Source organism: Scomber scombrus, chromosome 20, assembly GCF_963691925.1.
Source record: "Scomber scombrus chromosome 20, fScoSco1.1, whole genome shotgun sequence".
Taxonomy (NCBI): Eukaryota; Metazoa; Chordata; class Actinopteri; order Scombriformes; family Scombridae; genus Scomber; species Scomber scombrus.
Genome location: NC_084989.1, coordinates 11380416 through 11407604, shown reverse-complemented (window position 1 = coordinate 11407604; position 27189 = coordinate 11380416). Strand labels below are relative to the sequence as shown.

At 40.3% G+C, this 27189-nt stretch overlaps 3 protein-coding genes across 5 annotated transcripts; all 3 read left to right on the top strand.

The window, feature by feature from the left end:
- The first annotated feature begins 445 nt into the window (after positions 1-445).
- commd3 (COMM domain containing 3) lies at positions 446-7355 on the top strand. Its single transcript, XM_062441495.1, has 8 exons — positions 446-2892; positions 3777-3888; positions 5017-5080; positions 5179-5213; positions 6051-6111; positions 6202-6258; positions 6363-6416; positions 7137-7355. The coding sequence occupies exons 1-8, from the start codon at positions 2754-2756 to the stop codon at positions 7194-7196; spliced, it is 582 nt and encodes a 193-aa protein (XP_062297479.1). The 5' UTR covers positions 446-2753; the 3' UTR covers positions 7197-7355.
- Positions 7356-7823: 468 nt separating this feature from the next.
- Positions 7824-18068, top strand: bmi1a (bmi1 polycomb ring finger oncogene 1a). 3 transcript variants are annotated; one of them, XM_062441493.1, is made up of 10 exons: positions 7824-8019; positions 12417-12551; positions 12860-12956; positions 13538-13593; positions 14324-14371; positions 14459-14567; positions 15229-15268; positions 15401-15499; positions 15698-15778; positions 16651-18068. In XM_062441493.1, the coding sequence occupies exons 2-10, from the start codon at positions 12440-12442 to the stop codon at positions 17008-17010; spliced, it is 1002 nt and encodes a 333-aa protein (XP_062297477.1). In that variant the 5' UTR covers positions 7824-8019; positions 12417-12439; the 3' UTR covers positions 17011-18068. The 3 variants fall into 3 exon arrangements, with proteins under 3 accessions (XP_062297477.1, XP_062297478.1, XP_062297476.1); XM_062441494.1 differs by lacking the exon at positions 7824-8019 and adding an exon at positions 8091-8183; XM_062441492.1 differs by lacking the exon at positions 7824-8019 and adding an exon at positions 8329-8926.
- Positions 18069-20322: 2254 nt separating this feature from the next.
- Positions 20323-26617, top strand: spag6 (sperm associated antigen 6). Its single transcript, XM_062441778.1, has 11 exons — positions 20323-20347; positions 20433-20528; positions 20615-20781; positions 22166-22349; positions 22540-22745; positions 24786-24959; positions 25129-25281; positions 25441-25632; positions 25778-25894; positions 26034-26179; positions 26554-26617. Exons 1-11 carry the CDS (start codon positions 20323-20325, stop codon positions 26615-26617), a joined length of 1524 nt encoding a protein of 507 aa, XP_062297762.1.
- Positions 26618-27189: the final 572 nt, after the last annotated feature.

Below are 27189 nucleotides of genomic sequence, written 5' to 3'. Positions count from 1 at the left end.
GCTGCAGAAATAACACAGAAAGCAAATGTAAGTGGTTGTAGTGCTTTTTATTACGTTTTGGGAAGGAATTAGATACGCATATTCAGAGGTTTCATGTGTAAATATAATAATGTGCTGAAGAGAATGCCAAAAAAACCCCGCTTCTATGTGTGAGTGGAAGACATTCATTCATATGATTTGTGCAGATTAGACTCGGAGAAACAGACAAAAGAAGAGAAAGAGACACACAGAGAAAGAGACGTAAAGTCGCAGAAACGGGATGTGCACCGCGATAGGAGATATTTCTTGGAGGAAAAACAAAACAGCAAGGAGAGAGTGAAGCCTAATCTATTTCACAACCCGACCTGGAGCCAAGATGGACTTTGGACAAAGCTCGGAGTCAGAGGTCACTGCGATAGCTGCAGCATGTGTGGCCACGGGTGCGCAATAACGCAATCCTCCTCATTTCTGCATAATAACCGACACGCCGGCGATGATCTCGCTAACAGGAAAATAAGCAGACTAAAATTGGTTCTGTAGCTTAGATAAAAGGTGACAATGACAGGAAACATTTGACAAACGGTAAGTAGGTTTTCCCTTTTTAGCGGTTAACCCGTTAACTGCTGCTGGTGCTTATGAAGAAAAAAAACTGTGCAGCAGCATCTACAGTCAGACAGGGGTGTTAACTGCACTGAAGACTTGCAGTGTGTAAAGGTGCATGTAAATAATAATAATAAATATTATTCGTGGGTGCTTCTGCTTCTCTGGACATGTGTTGTTGTTGTTGTGGATGCACAAGTTGCACATGTTTTTTCTCTTTTTTCACAATCTGGGCAGAATTTAACATCACTGAGAGGAGCAGTCTGCAGCCCATTTGTAGCCTGCAATAAATGATGCAGTAGGGGGTTTCATGCAATAGGGAATTTCCTTGTCATGGGGTTCCTTTTCTAGGCTGCGTTGGATAATAATTGCAGATATTTCAGCCTGACATATGAGAAATTTAGAAGCGACCCGGTCTGTTCAACAAACTTCTACCTCATGACTCCCTCAAGACTCAGGCAGGGAAGTTCCCCAGATGAAAAACAACATCACAGAGGCACGTAAGTAAAACACGCTACAAGATATTACCAACAAGATGGCTGAATTGAAGTATTACAGCCTTCAAATGATACACATACAACTTTACAAGTGTCACTGTTAATGGGCTGGTGCTGCTTTAATTTGACACAGTTTAAATATACAACAGCTTTACAAAATAGATGAAAAAAAGATGTTGCACATCCTCTCACGTCTTATCTGTCTTAGAAATGTTCCTCTTATCTATGTCAATAGATTTAACAGGGAAAATACATTGCTGGTTCAATTTCTTTAGTGTACTTTGGTAACAGAGAATAATTGAAACACACAGGTAACGGTTCAATACAATGATTAATGCAGAAAAACTGTATAGAAAATGGTGTGTTCCTTTTAAATTGAGTTTATATCATATATTGCATATACATCATGATTTTTTCACTTCTCATCTTAATATTTGGGTTTTGGTTCTATGGATATTTGAACTACTCATATTGTCACAAATTGTGTATTGACAATTGCAATGTATAAAAGTTTTTTTTTTTTTTTAAAGAATCCTTTATCTCGTCTGTTTCTCATAATCTTCATCTTCTATGGGATCATATTTGACAGGAGTGATCATTAATGGATGGCTGGTATGTGGTTTCAGCCATTCAATGAAAGGAAAAAGTGTCTTTTAGCCTTCTGTTGATGAGCAGGTGTGAGCAGGCAACATCTTATAAATCAGAAGCATCAGAATCAGATTTATTAGCCAACTACAAGGAATTTGACTCTGGTTTGACTCAACAAACAAAGTTCAGGAGAGATACACATGTGCAAATAAATAAGAAAAAAAACAAATACTTATAAAAAAAACTAATGGACAACAACATGGGTACATACAGATGGAAACTGTCTTGGTAAACTGTAACAGGATAAGAGTCTAAGAGTGTGAGCAGTGCTGAAATAATGGCTCATGTAATATGTTACTTTACATACATGCAGTGTGTGATTATGAACTAATACTGAAAATGGTCAACTAGCCTATATAAATAAATAAAAAGATATTCAACTCTTTTATGTTAAAGATGGGTCAACCTGCAGATATCTACTATATCTCAGGGTATAGTAGACCACACCTGAGCCTGAAAATCATTAGGTTAAAAATTCACCCAGTTTGGGTCAATAAAGCACCAAGACAATAATGGGTTAACTTGGGTTAACATTCAACAGATACACACGTTATTAACAATCAATAACAAACAGCGACATGTAGGTTTAAAACGAGTATAACAAGCTTTAGTAAAATAACTAAATAACACTAAACTAAAACAAGCCCTTGTCTTGAGTGGCTTTCTGGGTAACAATGTTGGTGTTGGTGGGTAAAACGGCATACAGAACTGCACTGGTTGACTAAAAAGCCTGTCAGGTGCATTCATATTCACTGTAGCCTAAATGAAGCAGACCCCCCACCTAAAAATCTTGCATCCAACAGTGACTCCGATCGCTCTGACAGTAGAGCAACAAAAAAGCAGAGGAACTACATGCATATGACCAAATCTCCACAATATCCCTCCAACATCCTACTCGATGATCCGCAGTGATTTGCCAGCTCCTGTTGTAGCTCCGCACCCCGGGCTCCTGCAGCTCCTCCCTCCGCTGCTGCACGCATCAGCTGATCCGTCACGTGGGCTTGTGTCGTGGGTCAACCCTTTTGCAAAATGGAGTTGTCCGAATCTGTGCAGAGAGGGCTCCAGTCTCTAGCAGACCCGTCGGCGTTCGATCAGACCAGCTTCCCGGCGCTGGTAGACGTGTCTTTCCAGAGTCTGCTCTCTTCTCACGGCGACCCGGCTGTCCTCGGTGAGCTGCAGCCTCCCCCTCCTCCGCCTTTTGTCTTAGCCGTTGCTTCCGGTTTCCCCTCTCCTTGTGGATGTGTAAAAGGGCTCCCATCGGTGTTGTTGCGAATTGATACGGAGCTGCTGCATTCTGCGGATTGCTCGGAACCACAGTTGTGTTTATATGAGGCTGTGTAATGAAGCGAGGTGGCTCTGCAGACAACCGGAGCGATCTGCAGCCTCCTCTGCTGTCTGCTTTGCATTAGGCAGCAGCCACACAATCACACGACCAGCCGGGATGCCTTTTGTCATTTAAACTGAGTCTACTCAACATATAAGATGTTGCTATGTTACACTATTTCAATCAGCATTAGTCCAAACTGACAATGAATACACATCTGATTGGCTATTTTTGCTGTAATCCTGTTTAGCAGATGTTTGGAGCCATCGGCGCGCAGTGTGCTACTCATTTTGATCGGCTTTGAGCTTAAATGAAGCAATAAATATGAATTCTGCAAAATGACAAACCTCTACCATTTACTGCTCATGCTCTCTGTAATAGCCGCTTCGGATATTTCCCCATTTCTACCATGTGTTGTCCAACGTCTGCAGCATTCCAGCTCCTTCTGCTGGCAGAATTATTTAGAAAGCGAAATGTTCACTGTCCAAACAACACAAAAGACCCCCCCGGCTGATGCAGCGGAGGGGCCCATTCACATGCAAATCATCATTGATTTCTATTCTGAAACGTCAATCTGTGTGAGAGAGTATGGATTGGCGAATTCTGCATCATTTATATAGCCTACCAATCAAACGCGTCTGTTGCTGCTAATGAGAATGAAGTTAGAGGCTGTAAGTGCAGCTATGTTGGCATCCTTCTTTACACCCGTGTCTGTCCTCTGGTTGCAGATCAGCCCCAACTGAAGCAGATCGACCAGATCCTGCTGAAACAGAGCCACGCTGCAGCGGTCACCCTCATACTGGAGGCAGTCAAACAAAACGCAGACAAGTCAACTGTAAGGTGAGCGACCTCAGACAGAAGAGAGGGCTTCCTGTACGACATGCATACGTCTGTAAACCCTACTCATGCTTGTGGTGAACTTCTAAAAACAGCCTCATTAGTTGTCAGCACATAGCTATAAAAACGGTTCTCATATCACACAGTGTGACAGGAAATATTTAGCTCCATATAATGCAGTGTGAATAATACACGTTGAGACAGTGGCCCAATCTCCCAATAGATCATGAACCGCTCAAATTAAATTAATATATATGCAAAATGTCTTATTTCTATAACAAAAGCTATACATAAACATTGTGCACCGTTTTTATTGAATGCAGCAAAACACTGATTTATAAGAGGTCAAAGTATTTCATTTGATAGAAATGTATGATCTGATTGTGTTCCTGCATGTGCACTATAGCAGGAATACACAAGGATGTTGTGAATTGCAGTAAATGAACACATTTGAGCAACTTTTGGAATTCCCAGTGCAGCTTGTCTCCAAGTTGACAACAGCCTGAATGGATCAATGCTATCTATAGCTAATTATCACAAATTTAGTTTTTCCACAATAGTCCATCTATGTTGCCTTAAAATGCTGTTTTTTTGTTATTAACATAGGGAGGTAAAATCAGAAGTTGGTGTATTATTCTCACAATTAATCATCAGTTAGATGTTCAGAATAGACAAACTCTTAAAGCTATGTTGTGTGTGTGTGTGTGTGTGTGTGTGTGTGTGTGTGTGTGTGTGTGTGTGTGTGTGTGTGTGTGTGTGTGTGTGTGTGTGTGTGTGTGTGTGTGTGTGTGTGTGTGTGTGTGTGTGTGTGTGTGTGTGTGTGTGTGTGATCAAATCTGCTAAAAAAATATTTTAACTTTGTGGAAAGCATTCATTCTAATTTTTATATTCCATTAAAACTCACTTTTATAGATTGTCCTGAATTTCATATTCTGAAATTGGACATTTTGGCTGTGATAGTAAACTCTATTTTCACTTAGACAATGCATGGTAACATTCAGCCTTCATTTGACTTATTGAATGAAGTCTGATGAAGGCTGAAGTGAACAGATAGTTTTAAGACTTTGCAGAGTTTTTTTGTGTATCTGTGTGCGATCAGCTGTGTATCAAAGTGTTGTTTTGTTCCCACAGCTCCTGCCTTGAAGAGCTCACATTCAGTGCAGAGAGAATAGAAATATTCTGTGGCACATATCAGGTGATAGTTCAAATCATGCTGCTTTAATTAAAATGTATGTTAGTCTTGTAGCTGTGGCTGAACTGTTCAAACCTATTTTTATGTTTTTAATTTTACAGAGACATAAAAAAGAACTAGAGCATTTGTTAACAAGGTAAGCCTGGATTTTTTTGTGCTTGAAATGTGGTGGTTTATAGAGGGGATGGTGTCATTCTTGAGTTAAAAAAGACCATAAATGTCCCAAAAATGTGTGACTCTGGAACATTATTGAGATTTTCTCAGTTTTACATTGCAGAATTATTAACAGAGCGATTTTGCTCATTAATGTTTCATTGATGATTAACTGGAGGTCAAAGTTTGTCCCATTTTTATTCGACTCTGCATAGCTGATAATCTCATCACATGTGGGGGGGGGGGAAACGACGCACTTCTCAACAAGTCAATAAATATATGAGATCAACTAGTCTGGACACAATCTTCACCAATCAGAGTTTTTAAAATCGGGGGAAGAGCAAGCAGAGAGTCTGCAGCCTGCATGACAGGAGGAAAAGGAGCGTGATTAATTGCAATGAAAACGCTGCGTTATGACGCACCGTGAACAAACGCTCATTGTAAAAGTAACACATTGTCTGCAAACTGAATTGAAACAGACACATTTGTCGAATAAAACAGAGGCAGAGGAATCACATACACACACTTTACGCACAACTTTGTAACAAGAGGGTAAATCCTCAGAAATAAATTAAGCACTAAAAAGTTTTGGCATCGGTTAAAACGCTCCCATGAGACACAGTTACACTTTGATGAGGGCATTCATAGCCTATACACCTCCAGATTTTTCTTCATCACTTTGACCTCCGGATGTCCACAGAGTGCATCGTGTTGAGAGTAAAGTAAATGAGTGAAAGGAACAAGGTGGATTTTTCCCCTTCAGCTTCTTTTCGCAGCTGCTACAGCGTGATTACAGATGCGTCTCTTGTGTGTCTTGCAGCATAGGAACACAGCCACCTCGGGTTAACGACGTGTCGTGGCGCCTGCAATACCACATGAAGGTACATGAGAGACGTTTGCAGCACAGTTTGTCTTTTTAGTTTTGTTGTTGTTTCATAGTTTCTCGTGTCACACACAAACTTTCCTAACAGAATGGACAGCTCGATAAGGTCAACGAGCCTTTCTACTTGATTTCATTGAACACTGAGGTAAAACTCGAACACAGTTGTTTTTTTTTATACCTTATACGTTTCTTGGGTTTTCATCATGTCTCTGTGGTAAAAACGATGTTCCTGTTTGCTCCTCTTGTTAGACTAAAGGAACCCCTGAAGATATCAACTTCACCTGCACAGTGGAGCAGTTACAGGTAGAGGATTTTTCTTGTTAGTCCGGCTTCAAATAACTCTTCATCTGTTATTCTTATTTTATTCCAGAGTCGGTATTGCAGCTGCATCATGACCAAATCATAGGGCACCACACTCAGTCTCCCTATCACTTAACAAAAATGAAAGAGTGCGACTCAGTGAGCTGAGAGTGTGAAGCTAGTGTTGTTTATCAGTTTGGGCAACTTCCTCATGTATGCCATGTATTAAATTGTATCATATGAGCCGTGCATTCACTATAAAATAAAGAGCTTTCCGGGATTTTCTGCGCATGGCTTTTCATCACCAGGACAGTCCATCTCTTTGGATTTAGGTGCGTTGCTGCATTCACACACCCTCAAATATGAAATAAGAAAGATCGTAATGATGATGTGGCCTCTAATGAAGTGAAAGGTTATAGTATTTTGTATCTGTTCACCCTGTTAACGTTGCAAGCATGTGAGGGATGACCTGTTTTTAAATAATGTGGGCTGCAAAATATATGGAGAATTAAACTCGGATGTAGTCTTCAATTGTAATCCACAGTCAAGTCAGACTCAATAAAAAATTCTGAAGGCATAACAATGATCTCAGATTCTTATTTATAATAAGCACACGCAATTTATAAGGGTTTTTAAAAGTTGATATTTTAGTTTACCTCCGCCGAACAGGTTGCTGCGTTTTTTTATTCGTACTGAAAATAGTCAATTGTTGCCTGTTTGCAGGATTTGGTGGGAAAGCTGAAAGACGCTGCCAAGAGTGTGGAGAAAGCCAGTCAGATGTGATGCTGGTGACCAGTTTCTTCGCCACAAAGCAACTTCACTTCACCGGTTTCCAGCTGCATTGTTCATCTCTTTATTGCTTCTTTTGTACCTGAGATTGACGCATGATGTATGAGCCAGTTATCATTCCAACGTGTGTGTGTTAATTAAAACAGAAAAATAAAAAAAACCCTTTGTTTTTGTTTTTGTTTTTTAAATAATTCAACGCGTTCAAACAGAATCCGATATGATGTCTGTGTTTTTTGAGAAATCACCAGGAAAGTATTTTTTAATAAACATTGCGAATGCGGAGCCAGAGAGTGAAGTGGTAGGCATGTGTTTTGTCAACACTTAGCAGCCTGAATGGGATTTTTGCCATAGTTGCATGACAGCAGTGTATTTTGTTTCCTGCAGCATTTGTTGCAACAAGAAGCTCAGGTCCAGCTGTCCGGGCTGATGGGAGCTATTTATAAAAGGCTCCTAATAAGAGATCAGTGACTTTCTAGACAAAATTGCTCTGTAAGAATTTTATGGAGCCTCTTAAGCTTTCTGCATCCACCTCACTCAAAAGTTCAAATCAACAAGGCGGCTCAGATTCCACAAACATCCGCGATGACTCGGTCCTCGGCGGCGCTGGCTGAAGGATAAAGACTCCAATTCATCAAGTGGAAGTTGCAACGCATTTTTTTGCAGATGTCAGGACAGCCTGTGACAAAGGTTTGACGCCAAAGCCATTTGTCACATGGACGTATTTTCATCGTGTGCGTTGTTCTTTAAAAGCGACGATCAACAAAGATTAATAAAGGCAGCTGCCCGAACTCCAATAGATCCCACGTTGCGGCCAATAGTAAGTGGTTCGGGGCATTTTTTGGACGGTCAAATTGACGTGAACGTGTGAACGTGTGTGAGTGCGTGTGCTGCAGTTATTTTTAACACCAGAGAGACGAGGGCACACCATCAGTAGCCTACTTTCTACACTCTCCTAATCACCGTGCCATTTGAATGATACATGTGAGTGCATAGGTGTTGTCTTTTCCTGGTGAAAAGTGTGGGCTATCAAACGGTATGAATATGCATTATGGATTATTTCAAATCATGCGTCATACATTTGAAAGAGCAGAATACACCGACAGTATTTTTTTAGGCGCCCTTAAGCAGCTGCCTGCTGTTATTTCAGCTCAAGTTGCACAAACTCTTCAATGTTTTGTGTCATTTCGCGCTTACAATGTTATTCTAATGTTGGCTACAATGTGTGTGTTTTCAGCGTTATTTAACATCATGCGTAGAAGATTAGGAAAACCAGCGTACACCGACAGTAATTATAGGCACCCTTAAGCAACTAGACCACGTGACCAAAGCGGGGCGGTCGAACTAAGCCATTTTGGGGACGGTGTCAGTTTCCACGGAGCACACACACACACTGCTGCATTTTACTGGGGGGTGAAGCGGATATTTTGGAGGCAAAGTTCTCGGTGCCGAAGTGGGAACCTTCCCGAGCCCAAGCCGGAGGATCGGTTTCTTTTGACGCCGTGGATCGGATACGTAAAGAGCGTACAAGCGAGGAGAAAACAGGAGGAGTTTTTATTCGCACATCTGAAATGCGCTCCGGTCCGCCGTGCGCTCTCAGCCACTGACAGCGTCTGCAGCCTGCTTCAAGATGGCGGCTCGGCTCCTATTCATTTTCTGCTGATCTGCCTCCCAACTTTCATTGTCTATTCGCGTCAAGATCCACCGATTCCCAGCCGAGCGATCAGGTACGTCTTCTTCGATATCGTCTCTAACTAACAGCGGGAGAAGGCGAGGTTTCGGCTTGGTGCTTTTGTGTTTTTCTGCGTACCGATCCAGTGGTGGATGTGGAGCTCTGAACGGTGGCTGCAGCGATCACCGACGTGGAGCTCCGTGTGTGTGTCTGCGCACCACTTTTTTTGGGGTAAAATATGTTCCTCGCTCGGGTACAAACGCGAGTTGGGGTTCACGCTCAGCCGCTATGGCACGATCCAGTGTTGAGTTATGTGTCCGTATAAATTGATCGCGGCTGATGTTTGCATTGCGTCGTTTGGATTTGTGTGAAGTGGCAGATATCAGGCGAACCAGGCTGGATTGGCTGAGATGTTAACAGCAGCAAGTGCTCCAAACTGTCTTTCTGCGCCCATATTTCCACACAGCTTCTTCATTTTATAGAGTTAGGATGCTTAGGGTGTTATGAACTGGGTGTTATGTTGCTTTTGGGCGTATGTGATCAAATGTTGGATTTATTAACTTAACTTGGATGACTCCCATAAACGTGCCAAGGAGGCAAACCGTTTCAATTGTGCATAAATGTTTCATGACGGCTGCTTGGTAAACACTGGATCGTCGTTTAACATGCACAGTGGCTGTTCGTGTCTCAGTATGTGCTTATCATGATTAAAGAAGATGTTTGGATTTGTGGCAATTTAAAAAAAAATATATTGGGCTACACGTCGGCCAGCTCACAAAAGACTGGTCGTCTCATCAAGCAGACACAAGCAACAGCAATTTCTCTTGAAATAATGCGGGCTGCAGCCAGCATATAGACGGTTTGTTTGTTGACATTAAAGCACAATATAGATTTCCATATTTTCACCTCCATGCGACTGAATGCTGGCCCACTATGTGCCTCTGAATGTGTTGATACAGGACGGACTGACCTGAGCCTGGGCTCTCTCCTCCTTTTGGGTGGAAAAAAAAAGTATCATTTTTCCTCATGAATGCTGGTAGAGACCCTGTGTGGGCTTAATGGGTTCAATTGAATGTATTTTTCTCCTATTCGGGTTTGCAGCCTCACACGTTTATGAAGAGATGTGATCATGTAGCATAAACAGTTAGTACAAGCAGTTGAATAAAAGTGATTTTTGCTTGCATTGTCTTTAATAAGTCTCAATCACGTGGTCAGTTATGAATCCCCACTTGTTTAATTACTACATTTCTAAAATGACTGACATCGGTTAATATGACGTCCTTGGGTTTTTTTTTCCCATCGCCGATTTTAACAGGGTTATTTCCAGCTGCTGTTGATTTACGTGCAAGTGGAACCTTTATTAGAGCAACTGGTCTCGTTTTGGGAATAAATTAGATTTGCACAGAAGAAATCTCTGTTTGTTGTAGCTCGTATGGCAGAATTAAAGATCAGTAGCTTGTAGCTGCTGTGGATTAACTATTGATATGTAATTAAACCTGGCTGGCAATTTAAAAAGAGAGATATGTGGTGGATCAGCTGCATTTTCTAAGTACAGTCAATGTCTTTGTATTCGCGACTGAATCCATACTGGAAGTGTTGACTGGACTATATTTCAGCTGCTGTATCATTGCTGGTTAGTGCTCCAGCCATGTGAGTGTATTCGTTCCTGTGCTACTAATGAACTTTTGGGTTTCTGGAGTGATTGACTTGATGTCTTCTAAAGTGAGCCTGTAGCTCCCACAGGACTGAGACAGAGCAGTTGTCCAAACACAAATCAATCGATGAATGGCTCAACAGGCTCTCCTGCGTGATATTATCCATCATGATCCAAGTGTGATGCATCCTTTTGATCGCAGTCTCTGTCCAAACTTGCCCGCAGTGGTGTGTTCACAGACCGTCATGGACCGGCCCGGCGGTCGGGCTTGGTGCGGTGTGTGACTCCATGAAGTGACAGTTTTGGTTGAAGATTGGACTGAAGGAAGGTAACCTCCTGTCCAGTCTGCTGTTATTACAGTAGGATGTTATACAGAGAGCAAAGGGCATCCAGATAGTCACAGGAGACTTTAATAGCCAATATTCACTATTTTTGGATTATTGTTTTTCAAACCTTCCAAGATATAGTTTAATAAAAGTGGTCGTTTAATGAGTGGAAGTAGAAAAACAACGCTATTTTGGCATTGGGAGACTTATTTCACTTGGTCAGAACCGCCTTTATGGGATGAAACAGCCACTGACATCAAGTGTAGATGTTTAATAAAGAGTGCTGTATGTGATTTGAGTTGATAATGGCGCAGAATAATAAGTGTGCTCCAGTGTGCGCTCCAGTGTGCGCTCCAACTTCAGCGCAGTCGCTGCTTGCTGGCCATGTTGTGCTGCACACTGCTGGTTATCGCGCACACACCATGAAACACAGCAACCACAATAAAGATGAGAGTATTGTCAGAGTTTGGCTCGTACTCTCCTCCCCGCAATCCGTCAACATTTGGAAAGCTAGTGTAAAACAGTGGGATAGTGGCTTTATTTGCCCCCTTTCGAAGGAAACCCCGCAGCCCGTTGAACCGATACGGGCTTTTTTTTTTTTTTTTTTTTTCCTCCACAAAATGGCAGCCGTGCTGTCGGCAGCCTGGCAGTCCAGCGGCTGTGTGCGCGGAGGGACGCGGAGGCTCCGGTCCCTCCTTATTCCCGCTCTGCACACCGGCAGCTCGCCGTGCTGTTGTTGTTTTTGGTGAGACATCCTGTCTCGTTCTGGTCACTGGCGACCAGCCATGTGGGTTAAAAAGCAAAAGGAGTTGCCATAGAAACGCTCAGGTTTCCCCACAGCCTATGTGGCACACCTGACGCAGTGAATGGGTGTCTGCTATCATCCCCACAATCACCCCGGGGCGCCAGTCTCTCACTGCTTCATATTATTTTCCACCCATGATTTCAAACATTGGTTTAATTCCTGGTTTTAAAAATGAAGCTGTTGCTCTGGTGAAAGTGAAACATTGAGATGCACAACTCATGAAATCTGTCTCAGATTTAAATTTGATCAGCGTCACTCACAGATTAGTCTTTTTTTGCTGTATTATTATTTTTAATCAGAACTTTAAAACTAAATTTAATGGTGGACTCACTGGAAGTGTGTCATTTAACAGCGGACTGTCCGATCTTTACCATTTTGCAGAATGCGTCCAGATCTGGATGTTCTGCGTCTGAGCAGAGAAATCTTTTGATCAGAGCTCATTTCTGTCTGCTTGTTGCATCCGCTGTGTTCTATGATGTATGTTTAACACTGTAGATTTAAAGGTGAAGGAAAAGAAAGGAGAGCGTCGGTGGATAGATTTATGATTATTCAGTGCGCTTCGGTCAGGTGACTCTGCGGTGTTGTTGCCTTCCCCTTTGGTTATTATTCAATTAGCATAAAAGATGATGTTGCTTTAACACAGTCAAACAAACAGGAGCTTTCTCCAAATGGTCTGACCTGCGCTATAAAAGAGAACCTGCAGCCCTGACACGCACGCTGCATTGTTTTGACTTGATGTGTTTCCCCCCCCCCCACGCAGGATTGTTGTTCCTTTTGCTCATCATGCATCGGACGACCAGGATAAAGATCACTGAGCTCAACCCTCACCTAATGTGCGTCCTGTGCGGAGGATATTTCATAGACGCAACCACCATCATCGAATGTCTTCACTCATGTGAGCAACATGACAAAACTCTTACACATCTATTTTAAAAAAAACAACAGATTTGTGCACAATAAAAAAAAAAAAAAAAAAAAAAGCTGCGAGAAAATGTTCCTGCCTCCAGTGTTTTTTCTCACCTATTTCCCTGCACATGCACTTTAATGTAAACCTTTCATTGCTGTGCTGTTGATGCTGTAAAGGAAATTTCTCCTTGGCAACTTGAGCCAGTTTTAGCATAACTACTTGAGATTCAGGATATCCTCTGTGATGCATCTGATATTGACAGTTTACTCCTTTTTCTTGTTATTGCATATTTGCAGTCTGCAAAATGTGCATTGTGCGCTACCTGGAAACCAGCAAATACTGTCCCATCTGTGATGTACAAGTGCATAAAACCAAGCCTCTGCTCAACATTAGGTGAGATTTCTATTTTCTCTCATATTCTTTGACTGCATTACAAAATCGTAAAGCTTGTCCTTTGTCCTTTTTCATAATTTGTGTATTTATAAATTTAATTCTAAGGCAAATAAATCTCTTTTGGTATTTTGGCTAGAATAATTTAGCAGAGGAAACTGTCTTCTGCTGGACTGACTCCTCATGTTGCATCAAATAGACTCACCTTAGTATTTTCTTATATATTCTTCCCAAAATGTAGAGATGCACTGATAATGTTTAGTAATCAACAGTTCAAGAAAAATCTTTGTTTCTTTTCTTGTAAATATTTGGATATTTGTGAAATATTAAGCACAGGCAGAGCATTCACAGTGAGATTTGACACAGAAAATTCCAAAGACAGCTACGGTTGTGTGTTAAGCTTTGTGATGTATACATGGTGTTCATGCACTGTAATGTAAAGCAGTTACATGCAGTCATATAATCTGTTAGTCCTCCTTTCCTTAAACTTAATAGAACAGGAAAACCTTTTGCCACTTATATGATTCATCTGTAAATAATTTCCATTCTCTCTGTCTGACTGAAGTTTCTCTTCCGTTTTGTAGGTCTGACAAAACTCTACAGGACATTGTATATAAGCTGGTTCCTGGCCTCTTCAAAAGTAAGAAAATGACGGCTGTCTTTGTGTTTCACGTGTCTTGTTTCATTCTGACTCTGCAGTTGCACATTTTTTGATGCCTCCTTTTGGTTTGGTTAGTTTCATCTGTGCTCATCACACAGTATGAGACCACTGCACCTTCTGCATTATTACCACCTCTGTAAATGAAAAGAGGAAAAAAATGAACTCCCAAATACTAAAAGAATGTATAAAGATACATTAGATTATGTAAGGATGTTTGTTATTCTAAAAAAAAAATGCTGTAAATGCAGAGCTGTGGTTGCTGAGCAGAGATGATATCTGCTGTTATTGTCCTCAAATCTGGTTGTCTGTGTCACATTATAGTTATACTGTTTAAACGACTGATACATCTGCTCACATTGGATCAGGCAAAACACCAGTTGTTTCATTTCCAAGTCTTATATTATGCATTTAACGCATCAAATATTACAATGAATTCATGTTTTTTTACTATAATGAAACAACACTGTAATAATCCAATCTGTTTTAAATTCAATGGTTTAATTTAGCAAATTGTGACATACCTAACACTATTCTGATGTCATTTCTCCTTGTATGCAATTCAGTTATGTTCAGATTTCCTGCTGCAGATCAGCACTGTATGCTAAATAAATGTGTGCACGTTCAGTATTTTCAGCTCTAAAATCACGTTTCCTTTTAAAAAGTGCAAGTGAACAGACATGTAACAGCTTTCCTTCCTTACTGTCCTCAGATGAAATGAAAAGGAGGAGAGACTTTTATGCCGAGCACCCTGTAGATGGTGAGTTAGAACGCATTCATTGAGCGTTAATTTGCTTTAAAAAAAAAAAGTTCTACATACTGATCTGCGTGTGTCTTTTTCTCTCAGCTTCTAATGGATCCAATGAAGATCGTGGCGAGGTGGCAGACGAGGACAAGAGAATTATTACAGATGATGAGATCATCAGCCTTTCTATTGAGTTTTTTGATCAGAGCAGGTGGGTTAAATCCAGTGATTGTTTGCTCAGTTATATTGTTTTATCATTCTTATGAATGAAAACTTAACATTTAATTCCCTGATAGGGTGAATGTGCTTAAAAAACATTATTACTGGATTAAATGTTCCATCAGATTTAGTTTAGATCTGAAAAAGTGATGCTGCATTGAAATGGACCAGATCCATCACTCATGATGGTCAAACACTGCCTCCTTCTGTACTTTCATGTGGTTTCATTTTTTTAATATCATATATTTCCTCTTCTGGTTCAGCCTCCCCATCACATTATTTTATTACATTTTACTGACACAGTGTACCAATTAGTTTCAGACACTGACAACTGTCTTGGCTTTGTTGCTATAAAAGCATTTAAAGGGCTGCTGACATGAGTAATGAGCCAGAACTGTGTGTCAAGAGTTTGTTGTAAGATCTGCAGGAGGGGGAAACAAAGAGGAAAATGTAGAGAAATGTGCTTCTCATTCCAGCAACTGACTCTTTAAATCAGGTTATATCCACAGAATCAAATCTTTTTTTGTTATAGCTTTTTTAGACGATGTTGTGGATTTGTTATCGAATTTAAAATGGTGTTTGCGCCTGAAAAACAGGTCAATATCAGAGCTGGAAAGTTGCTTATGTGTTTCTTTTTTTTCTCTTGTGTACAGACTGGGAGGTGTAGCAGAGGAGAAGCAGCCTAAAGATCAGGTATCCAAAGATGATTTGACCACATTCTCTCCTCTTTGCTCTCATACTCTGCAACAGCTTGTATGCTTAAACTCACTGTATATAAATATATTGCAATAATGCTTAATTACATAATATTGCATTGATCTGCAGGTGGCAAACAAAAGGTACCTTCAGTGTCCAGCAGCCATGACAGTCATGCATCTGCGGAAGTTTCTGCGCAGCAAAATGGACATCCCAAACACCTACCAGGTCTGTTTGAATATTTCTGCTCATTTTTGACAATCTGGACATTTTAAATAATAAAATATAAATCTGTCAAAGAGAATTGTGATATGATGATTTTTTTGTTTAAATAAATTGCTGAAATGCTGATGTATTTTCTGTCTGCATTATGCTATTATTTTTTTTAAATTATTTTAAATTGGCTGATCCCCCCCCCCTCTCTAGGTTGAGGTCATGTATGAAGACGAACCTCTGAAAGATTACTACACATTAATGGATATTGCATATATCTACACTTGGAGAAGGGTGAGACAACTTTTAATACTTTCTCTGGACCTGATGTTTAGTTGGTGTATCCAAACTGTTGCAAAATGTCCAAAATTGTCCATTTATTACATTGTAATAACAAATGGATCATTGTAGTCATTTGTGTCAAATAAGTTTCATTATAATCATATCAGTCTCCATCAGCTGGAGGATACATTTTAACACCTTGCCAGTTATAGTCCAAAATACATATAATATTAACACAATGGTCACTCAGTTTTTCTGACACAAATTAACAAAAAAAAAAAAGTTCTTGAATATTATTTAGTTTGTTCATCATATATTCTATTAGATTTTATCTGCACCAGTTATAGCAGTTTTACACTGCACAGGATAAACTGCAGGTTTCCATCTCTGTCATATCTACAAAGTTATATATACCTTATATATATTCTGTTCATAAAACAGCAACAAGAAGCTGATGGGAAGGAAGTCATCTGCTCACAGATCTTGATCATAATAAGTAATTTGGCGAGTAGGGCTATAATATTATTACAGATACATTCTGAAGATGTGTTTTAATTTGCTTACATAATTGAATGTACTGTCATTCATGCAGGTGTTGAAACTGTTTCCAAAATCGACCAACAATTTGAGTCAAAGCCATTATCATTGGACAGATGCAGTTTGCAGTTAATTCAGTTGTTTTCAGGCTTAAAATAAAAATAAAGATGGTCTAGTCTGGTCGTTTTATTCATTATTTAAACATTTATAGGCTGTAATATTTAATAGAAGTCCTAATTAATATTTATTCCTGTTCCTATTCACTTTAAATTCCTTTTTAATGGACACATAGAAAAGTGGATTACATTTGACTGTGATTACATGTGACTGATGATGATTCTCCACAGAACGGCCCGCTGCCTCTGAAGTACCGGGTCCGACCCAGCTGTAAGAAGATGAAGGTGAGCCACGCGCAGCAGGAGGGCCAGAACAGCGCGAGCAGATCCGGTCCCGAGAGCGACTCAGCCAGCGACAAAGCCGGCAGTCCAACGGGGGCCCCGTCCACGTCCTCGTCTCTCCCGAGCCCGGGCACGCCGGCTCAGTCCCCTCACCCTCAGCTCCCACCACACGGCCCCAACAACAACGTGAACGGGACTCCGGCAGTCGCTGCTCCACCTACCCCTGGTCGAGCCTTCACCCAGTTCAACAGCGGTGGCGGGAAACCCCGGAAAGTGTCTCTGAATGGCTCGTCGATCTCTTCGGGATGACTCGGGGCCCCAGATCGGACCGGACCAGCCAACTCCAGACATCCGCTCAGCTAATACTGTCTTCATGCCAACCTAGTTCCATTGTGTAGACCATGTGTTCTCTCTCTCTCTCTCTCTCTCTCTCTCTCTCTCTCTCTCTCTCTCTCTCTCTCTCTCTCTCTCTCTCTCTCTCTCTCTCTCTCTCTCTCTCTCTCTCTCTCTCTCTCTCTTTGTTGTTATAAATATTATGGTATCATATGTAAGTTTAAACGTAGTGGAATCAGAGACATCTCAAAATAAAAGAGCGAGGAAGTCGGGTGCTGTGGGAATTTTATTATAATAATGGAAGAGAAAAAAAAGGAAAGTTGGGAAGGAGAAGGACAAGCATTTATCCCCCTCTTTAAAGCTACATCTTTATTTTACAGAAGTGACTGAAGATAGTCTTTTATATATCTATATTTTTCTTCAAATCAAACGTGTTAATCATGATTGTTTCATGTGTGTTTTTTGGGGGGATATTTTGCAGCGATCCGTTTTAAACATGCATGCTTATCATGATAACACTTTTTCATTTAGTGGAAGAGGATTCTGCGTGTTTGCCCCACACAAGTCTCACTTTGGAAGCGTTTCAGGCATCGATTCTGATCAATAAAAGGAAAGGAAAGCCGAGTGCTTTTGGGGGGGAAAATAAGTTTGTATTAGCGCTGTTGGCTTCACGGGAAAAATGCCTATAACATGGAGGAAGATCCACTTTTCTTCGCCTTTTACTGGAAAAAACAAACAAACTTTCTTGTAGCTGCAGTGGAAGTCGATCCTCCACGTCTTTAACACCTATCCGCAATTTTAGTGAATCCACCTGTAAATAGAGACAAAATGCATATTTAATCAGCGATGATGTTATTCTCTTATTCCCGTTTGTTCTGAGGGAATGTCTTGAGCTCCTGCTCAGCACCATTTCATGCTCAACGACAGATGTTTTTGATGTCTCCCGTGTTTTTTCCGTATTTGTATCGCTCGATTGTATGAACAACTTATTGTATTGTTACTGTTGCACAGTATAAAACATCTAAATAAAAACATTTTACACATAATGGGGGCAGTTTTTTCTCTTTGTGGCGGAGGAGGATCGGCAAGTCTGGTGTTTTGCATGAAGTGAATAATCAGATAGCTGAATGGAAATGAGCAGACGGCGCAGAGAGCCAGATGTCAGTGTGAGTCAGCGGTGATGAAGATAACTCAGTTTGACCCGTGATCACATCATGTTTCTGAATGCATCCAGTCAACATACAAGCCTTTTTTGATTTCTCCTTTGTACTAATGATTTATCACATAAGTAATTATATTTCACCGCGTTGAAATGCACTGTATCGCATATAAAATAGCTACATACAAAAAAAACAACAAAAACGTGTTTCATTTGAGGCAACAACACATTCGTGTATTTTAATCTCATAAATAAATATCAGTGTTATTTTTATTCTCCACTAATGCTGGCTGTTGGTCTTTGAAACTGTATTTTGAGGCGTTTTATGATTATTTTGGATGCAGAGTAGTCAAATAAAAAAAAAAATTGTTTAGCAAGTAAACATTTTCATAATTAAAGTTTCATAAAAAAAAAATCTAGATTTAATTTTTTTTTAATGAAAATTTAATAATGAACATTTAGAAAATAAAAAAATGCACACAGTTCTGATATTTAGACCACTTATCTTGGCGATTTTTTTGTTTTCAAATTTAGCTCACCAATAAAACCAGATTGAGCCTAATGAGTAAATGTTCGCACTCAGATCTTTAATTATGTTACTGCAGTGAACAGCTGAGAGATTTTTAGGCAGAGTTTTATAGGCGCAGCATCATTACCTTTATTACAACACAGAAACAGCAAGTAATAAAAGGGAAATATTGCTCATTCGGATTTGAAACAGATGGGAAACAAACTAGGTTTCCGATGACTTAATTGGATGACAATCAATTAACTCGAATTTGACAATTATCTCCCCGATTAAAAAAAAGGAGAAAAGACTAGAAATTGACCTCAAACGAAATCAGCAACATTCCGCATTTACATTTAATTTAAAAAAAAACATATACTCTGATTAATGATCTAATTAGAAATTGTATTCAGTTTAACATACAGCGTTAAAACTATTGATGAGGACAAACATCGGGAGCACAGCATCAACAAACACTGATTTTAATAAAAGAAACACAAATACAGTAAAACGACAGTAAAATAAAAATAGAGGAGGGCTGCATTGTTGTGAAATCATAACAATGTAATTGCATTTGGCAAGAAAGTCACACAGGAAATATTTAAGTTGTTGGATTTAAGATCACCTCTGAATGAGATACATTTGACATATTTATATTTGTGATATAGAAACTTAAATTAAAGCCAATTAATAGGGTTTGAAAAATGATATCAGCAGCCGACTCTTGAATCAGTCACATCTGTATAGTGACATGATCAAAATGATGCAATGTTATGGCCCTGTGCCGAGTTAAACTTCTTTCTATTTAAAGCTACCTAAAAAAATAAAAAATAAAAAAATCGCCATCGGCAGATATAGCCTAATGCTGCACAAATGCATTTTCTTTTATGTTCTCTGTGGCATCACACAGTTGTGTCCTATTATACAAGAGACTATAAAACTGAGAAAAAGGATCTCCTAGACTGAAGCTTTGATAGACCACATTTCCTTCTAAATACGATTGTGCGGTTTATCACGGAACAAGTGGAACTAACTCAGGCAGGCATGCAGGTCATTTCAGGACACACTTCTTGAGCAGGCAAAGCAAGCAAAACAAAAAAAAGAAAGAAAAAAAAGAAAAAACTCTCTTTTTGTATGAAGGGTGTAACGCAGTTCAAAGCTGACTGAAATCGTTTATTTCACTTTATCAGACAAAAAACCGCCCGACTTCTGCTTTCCTTTGAATCGTGTTGAATAAACACGTTATGAAAGCTGTCTGTTTTTTTTTAGCGGGAACAAAAGACGGCGCGAACTATTAAGATGAGGAAGCATGCAGAGCTCTCACTCTGCACATTTTTCCGGAGGGACACAAACCTCTTCCATATGCGCGCAAAACCCGAGAGTGGGTCATCTTCTTAAAAGACGATCTTCGGCGAGGCGCGACAGAAGGCGCTGCTTCCCTTGCGTTGCCACGGCAACACTCAACAACAGTAACTATCTAGCTTAACTCCGACCTGGAGACAGCCAGGAACAACAATACACTAAATCCTGTCAAAACTACGAGTTGTTTTCTGGGAGGACGAAGATAATTAAGTGAAGAAAAAAAAATCTTCAAGAGGAGTGATTTTCCTTCAGCGTAACAATGAGTCAACGGCAGATCATTCAAGGTGAGATTCATGCGTTGTTTTGATTCATAAAAGGAAGATTGAGCTAGTTGTTCACACTGTCTCTCTGTGTGTTTGTGCTCTTCAGCTTTTGAGCAGTATCAGAAATCGAGGATGCAGTTTGTGCAGACTGTTGCTGACCTGGCAGCCAGGCCACAAAACATCGAAACCCTTCACAATGCTGGTAAGAAACAAGACAATAACCACTTGCTTTATACTTATTTAGCTCCTATCTCCAGATATCCCCCCACCCCCTCTGCTCTCCTGCAGGTGTGATGTCCATGCTGCGTCCCTTGATGTTGGATGTGGTCCCCAGCATCCAGCAGACGGCAGCTCTGGCTCTGGGCCGCCTGGCAGACCACAGTGATGACCTGGCCGAGGCTGTGGTGAAGGAGGACATCCTGCCCCAGCTGGTCCACTCTCTGGCTTCACAGAACGTCAGTATCTACATCCTCTGGAAAATGGCTATACTGTCAGTCTTTGGAGGCTTGTGTGTGTGTGTGTGTGTGTGTGTGTGTAAGGAAAAAGACAGACTCACAGAGGCTGTCACCCATGCAGGACCTCAGGGTCAGCCCCCTGAATGTGAGAGTGTGTTTTGGGCTAACTTGGCAGTTCGCCTGGGGGCTACTTCAGAAGCTAAGAGCCCTTTACCACAAGAGCAACCAGGCCTTTGTTTTCTCTTTTCTCTTGCTCTCTTAGCCCACTCAGAGGCTCAGTATGAAGGGTTAGGGTTAGCAGTGGGATTTGTTATTAAGGGACCTTTCAGCCTCATATCTTAAAGTCCCCCTTCACTCAAAAAATATGTTTTTCTTTGTGTTCCTTCAGTTGGATGTTTGAGCTTCACTGTGCAGAATGATGTATGTGCAGAGTTTGAAACGAGAAGGCGTTTTTAACAAGTTTCTCTGAGCTCACTGAAAATTTAAATTGTAGTGCTGAGCCTATGAGCATGATTTGTGACATCACAACTATTTTGGAGGTTGATCCTGGTCCAATATTCAACTTACACAAGTAGGAGACATCTTGTGCCCACCAGGAAGATATTAGAAAATTAAACATATTTGCATTCACATTCAATATTTTTAATCAGGGAGAAGCAGTAGATGTAATTTGAAGTATTTCGAACTAGGCAATCAAATTTTCTTTGTGGAAAAAACATATCAGACACAAATTATGAATCAAAGCAGAGTACTTTTATATGTCTTTAAACATGTCTGCAGGGTGTCTTTTATTTAGTTTAGTTTAACATTATTTGTTTAAAAGTGACAGTGTACATTAATGAACATTTATATATAAAAAAAGTAAATGCACCCAATTGTAGCCAAAAGTCTAGTTCTCATTGGCAGTCCCCCTGCCAGAAGGAGCAAGGCCATGCACCTAAAAAAACATACAGTAAAATAAAATTATAATTTGATACTATTCAGTTTAAATTTAATACATTTTTCATTTCAAATAAGACAAGAAGTCAGTGTTTGCTGTCAAATTTTATTTTATTTTACAACCATTAAAACCTATAGACAACACCACCATAACCATAAACATAAACATCACCATGTATGATAGCATACATATTTTTTTCTGTGAACATTTTTTGTGGCAAACAAAAGGAATATATATGTGTATAACTTATGTACAGAAACATTTTTCCTTCATGGTTTTCTCACTGTTATTAAATGTGAAACACCAGTTTGTGGAATGATAAGATAAGATGGGTTGTGCCTTCAGTACTTTTCAATATTCAACTGAACTACTTTAAACCTCCCAAAAATTTCAGTTTATTTAATCTCATTTAATCATGTTTACCATCTCTGTTTTTGTGTGCAGAGGTTCTACAAGAAGGCCGCAGCGTTCGTGCTCCGTGCGGTGGCCAAACACTCCCCTAAGCTGTCCCAGGCAGTGGTGGCCAGCGGGGGGGTGGACGCCCTGGTTCTCTGCCTGGAGGAGTTTGACCCCGGGGTGAAGGAGGCTGCTGCCTGGGCTATGGGTTACATCGCACGACACAATGCATGTGAGGAGTGCAGACTGACATGTTCTGATTTTTGTCTCAGTTTCTTGGTTTGAAGAGAAATTGAATCCATACAACACTGTGAAAAAAAGCTTTAAAAGGACACACACTTCTCCCTCATTAGAAACTCTAGCATTTTCCTATCTTTTATCTATGTGTGTTTACATGTTTTTCACCTCCTCTTACTGTGCAGCATTGTCACAGTCAGTGGTGGACGCGGGCGCCGTCCCCCTGCTGGTTTTGTGTCTTCTGGAGCCTGAGATGGCTCTTAAACGTATCGCAGCCTCCACCCTCAGTGACATCGCCAAACACACACCAGAGCTGGCTCAGACTGTGGTGGACACTGGTGCCATCGCACATCTGGCACAGATGATCCTCAGCCCAGATGCCAAACTCAAGGTAAGGCCAGTTAAAGGGCAGCCTGACTGTCAAACAGCTGCAGAAATTAAAAAAAAGCCTTAAAACAATGGTTGCTAAATAGAGGAAAGCAAATTATTAAGATATACATGCTAAATATTCATGTAACCTCAGTGCCCCCCAAATAAAGAAAATGATTATTGAAGATCACATATGTTTTTAACAATAACAGAAGAAAAGCTTTTCATTTAAAATTGCATTTAATTATGATTTCATTATATAGTTTATATTATATATTAATAGCAGGTTTGTGGAGCTATTTTTATTAGATTCTGATTACAGTTTTTTCCAATTGCTAAAACACAATTTTGTAAACTAGTCTGGTTTCATCAAAATACTTAACATAATTCACAGAACCGCACACCCAAACTGCAAAATACCTCATATATCCTGCAAAATGAAGTACTGCAACCAAAACTACATATAGCATTATCAAAATCAAACTTTTGCACCAACTGGCACAAACTTCATTCATATTACTAGATTTTTGTCTGACCAACTACACACTGTTGGGCATAATGAAAAGCACTCTCATCTTTAGTATGCTTTGCCATAATACTAAAATAGCTCAAAAAATGTTTTCTTCAGATTGTTGCACAGAAATATTTGCAGAAATATTTTTCACCAAACAAGTCAGTGCAACATATGCACAGCAGATATATTTACATTGGAGTGAACAAAAATATGCTCACAAAAAACAGTAAACTGAAAAAGAAAATTGCAAAGAAAATGTGCAGAAAAAATATCTAGAAAAAAAAAAGAGGCAAGAAAAATAATTAGGCAGCATCTTGCCGCACAGCTAGGTCTGGCCACAATGCCTCGTCCATCACTCTTTCTTCCCCTCTCATTCTCACCCTCCCTCTTCCTCTTCCTCTCTCTGCAACGTTTTCCATTGTTGTTGTAAAAAAAAAGGGTGCTCACCTGTGGTCTTTTCATAGTGCTTACTTCCTGGTGTTTGGCTAGGTGGCACATATATTGGCCAATTAGCTCATGTTGTGTAATTTTGAATGGCAGTGTTTTGAAATGGCAAACATGTGACTTTATGTCAGATTGTTGTGTCTTATGCAGAGAACCGTGTTCAGTGCATTTAAAAAGTGCCATTTTGAAATGCGAAATGTGTGTAAAGCAGAAAATGTGTTTAGACTTTTGGAGACTTGAATAGAGGTTTTGCTCTCTGTGTGTCAGTTTAAATAATTGTGCTATGCATGTCATTTTAGTGTGTCAGCAATTGGAAAAAACTGTAAACCCCCCCCCCCCCCAACCCCCTTTTTCCCCACTTGAAAATAATTGGTTTCGATCCATTCTTCTTATATCTGTTCTTCCTACTGTAGTTCCTCCTTATTTCACTTTTTAACAACCTTGAATAACAACCTCTGAATGACATGTAATACATAGTGATTTGTGTCTAGCCTGGAAGAAAACAAATTAATTAAATGGGACTTTTTCTTCAACATGATTTTATTGAAAATACACAAAAATTGTGCCATGAACAATAAAAAAAATCTTCAGTGTATGATTATACTGTATATAACTGTTTTTCTATATAAGGTCAATTTTTAAATGAGTGTGTAGTGTACAGTGTAATTTATTTTGTGTGTTTTTGATTAAATTAAGTAAAAGTTACCAATATAGTTACCCAAAATTTTCTTTGGAAAAATGATGTGTTCATTTTATAAGATATAGTGGTGCCTCTGAAATCTGCTGTTGCATTGACATTTATCAGATCCTGCAAGTTACAAAATCTCACTGAATTCGGTGTTAAAAAAAATCTGCAAAACTTGTGGAATTTGAATGAAAAGCTGCATCTATTCATGAAAATAAGTTTTTTGGCAGACAGTCTAAATGGTAAATATAAACTATGATTGCTGGTAGATTTAATACGTTTAGAAACAATTACATAAAGAGCAAATGTATTCACATTTAATAATGTACAATCTGAGTCTGTTCAGCAAAAGTACCAGCTGTGATTTTAGAAATATAAAACATGAAGCAGTAATTTTAGAAACGTTGTTCTCCATCCAGAGGCAGGTGTTCTCAGCTCTCAGCCAGATCAGTAAGCACTCGGTCAGCCTGGCAGAGATGGTGATAGAGGCTGAGATCTTCCCCGCAGCGGTGGCGTGCCTCAGAGACCAAGATGAATATGTCAGGAAAAACGTCACCACCCTGATGAGGGAGGTGGTCAAACACACACCAGAGGTATACTGCACAGATTGTATACAACTCACACACACACACACACACACACACACACACACACACACACACACACACACACACACACACACACACACACACACACACACACACACACACACACACACACACACACACACACACACACAATAACATGTTTGTGTGTTTCCAGCTGTCCCAGGTGATTGTGAATTGTGGCGGCATGGCAGCAGTGATCGACTATCTTGGTGATTGCCATGGAAACCTGCGCTTGCCGGGGATCATGATGCTGGGATACGTGGCAGCTCACAGTGAAAGTCTTGCCATGGCTGTCATTCTCTCCAAGGTGTGTGTGTGTGTGTGTGTGTGTGTGTGTGGTTGTTGACCTCTCCTCTGTGCGACAGCTAAACCCACCACTACAAGCAGAGACATTCCTTCAGGTCCTGTATGTAGGTCATGTTAACTGAACTGGTCTTGGTGTGCTATGTACCCTCCTGTCCTGCAGGGGGTGCCCCAGCTGGCCCTGTGTTTGTCAGAGGAGGCTGAGCATCACATCAAGGCGGCCACAGCCTGGTCCATCGGACAGATTGGGCATCACACACCTGAGCATGCCAAGGCCGTGGCCACAGCTAACCTGCTGCCAAAGCTGCTGCTGCTCTACCTGGACGCCAGCAGCTCAGAGGACCTGCAGACTAAAGTGAGCTGCAATGCTGAAATGCATTTTGTGTCAAAGCCAAACAGAAACTCTTTTGAGCTACAGAGAGAAACAGAAAATGTGTGATTTCTTTTAGAAGCATAAAAAACAGTGTATTTCATTCCTCTTGTGGTTTTATTCTTTTCAGAGTAAGAAGGCTCTGAAGAACATCCTGCAGAAGTGTACCTACCTGCCAGCTCTGGAGCCCCTCCTCTACGATGCTCCCAGCAACATCCTCAAACATGTCGTCTGCCAGTTCAGTAAGGTGAGCAACTCCATGATCAGCATGACAACCCTGAAATCAGCCTTTAAAAAAAAAAAAAACCTAAATACAAAAAGTGTGTTTATTTCCAGTTCTGGCTCAGATCAGGAAAGCTTAAACACTCTCTCCCCTCGTCTCCAAGGTGCTGCCTCATGACAGCAAGGCTCGCCGTCTGTTTGTGACCAGCGGGGGTCTGAAGACAGTGCAGGAGATCAAGGCTGAGCCTGGCACCCCTCTGCAGGAGTACATCAACTCCATCAACAGCTGTTTCCCTGAAGAGATAGTCAGGTACCTTTCACCACACAAACACGCACGCTTAAACACAGACTTTATTGACATCTAAACCCTGTGTGTGAGGGACGTAAACAATAATCAAGGAATGACTGATCACATCACATGACTGTACAGACAGATGTCTTTACACAGCTGTGTGCATGTTGGTGTTATTCACTGTCAGCTAAAACCTTTATTTTGTAGTATTACTAACAGGAACCCTAAATAAAACTGTCAAAAAATATTCATTAAAATCAGGGTTACAATAGAACAAAGCCAGCAGTCAGAACAGCACTATTTCATGGGTAATGATGGAAAGGACAAAATATGCTTCAGTGAAAGGTATTTACAGTGTGTTTGTGTGTGTGTGTGTGTGTGTGTTGTTCCAGGTACTACTCTCCTGGTTACTCAGAAGTCTTGTTGGAGCGGTTAGAAAACTACCAGCCAGCGTGACAGCAGCTCATATTACCCAACCTATTGCAATATTAATTTGAAGATGTACCGTGCATGTGCTTTCACAGTAAAGTGTTTTTCATCTTTTGTTTGTGTTCAGCTTTTTCATTCCACCTTTAAAATGCATGTTAGGAACTGCAAATGCAGCTTGTATTAGATCAGAATAGGATACTGTACTGTATGTGGTAGTATGGTCTCTATATGTATAAGACTATAAAGATATAATAAAGGACAGCATCTCGGTTGTGTCACCTTTAAATAATATCCCACTCCTCAGCTGGATCTAATAAATCTGCACTCTTATGTCACTGAATCTGGTGTCATAGAGAGGTCAAAGGTCAGATTCAGTGGCAGAGTAGCATCTCTGAAGATGGTATGCAGTTAGTGTGACGCTCAAAGACACGTCGACACATGGATTTGAACCCGTGTCCGCTTGTTTAAGATCAGCTTCCTTTTATTAGAAGACTACACTGCGACGCACAAGCACGCACACGTTTTCTTTCATGTCGGAAAACAGACCAGTCCCCTTAAAAAACATGATTTTAAACGTTTATTGTATGTTTCATCGCTGG

Excerpts from the sequence above, each read along its gene's own strand:
- spag6 (XM_062441778.1), top strand. The coding sequence starts at position 20,323 with ATGAGTCAACGGCAGATCATTCAAG. Across the intron at positions 22,746-24,785 it reads GCCCAGATGCCAAACTCAAG|AGGCAGGTGTTCTCAGCTCT; the intron begins GTAAGGCCAGTT and ends TTCTCCATCCAG. Across the intron at positions 24,960-25,128 it reads TGGTCAAACACACACCAGAG|CTGTCCCAGGTGATTGTGAA; the intron begins GTATACTGCACA and ends GTGTGTTTCCAG.
- commd3 (XM_062441495.1), top strand. The coding sequence starts at position 2,754 with ATGGAGTTGTCCGAATCTGTGCAGAGAGGGCTCCAGTCTCTAGCAGAC. Across the intron at positions 5,081-5,178 it reads TATTCTGTGGCACATATCAG|AGACATAAAAAAGAACTAGA; the intron begins GTGATAGTTCAA and ends TTAATTTTACAG. Across the intron at positions 6,259-6,362 it reads TGATTTCATTGAACACTGAG|ACTAAAGGAACCCCTGAAGA; the intron begins GTAAAACTCGAA and ends TCCTCTTGTTAG.
- bmi1a (XM_062441493.1), top strand. The coding sequence starts at position 12,440 with ATGCATCGGACGACCAGGATAAAGATCACTGAGCTCAACCCTCACCTA. Across the intron at positions 14,372-14,458 it reads TGCCGAGCACCCTGTAGATG|CTTCTAATGGATCCAATGAA; the intron begins GTGAGTTAGAAC and ends TTTTTCTCTCAG. Across the intron at positions 15,500-15,697 it reads ACATCCCAAACACCTACCAG|GTTGAGGTCATGTATGAAGA; the intron begins GTCTGTTTGAAT and ends CCCCCTCTCTAG.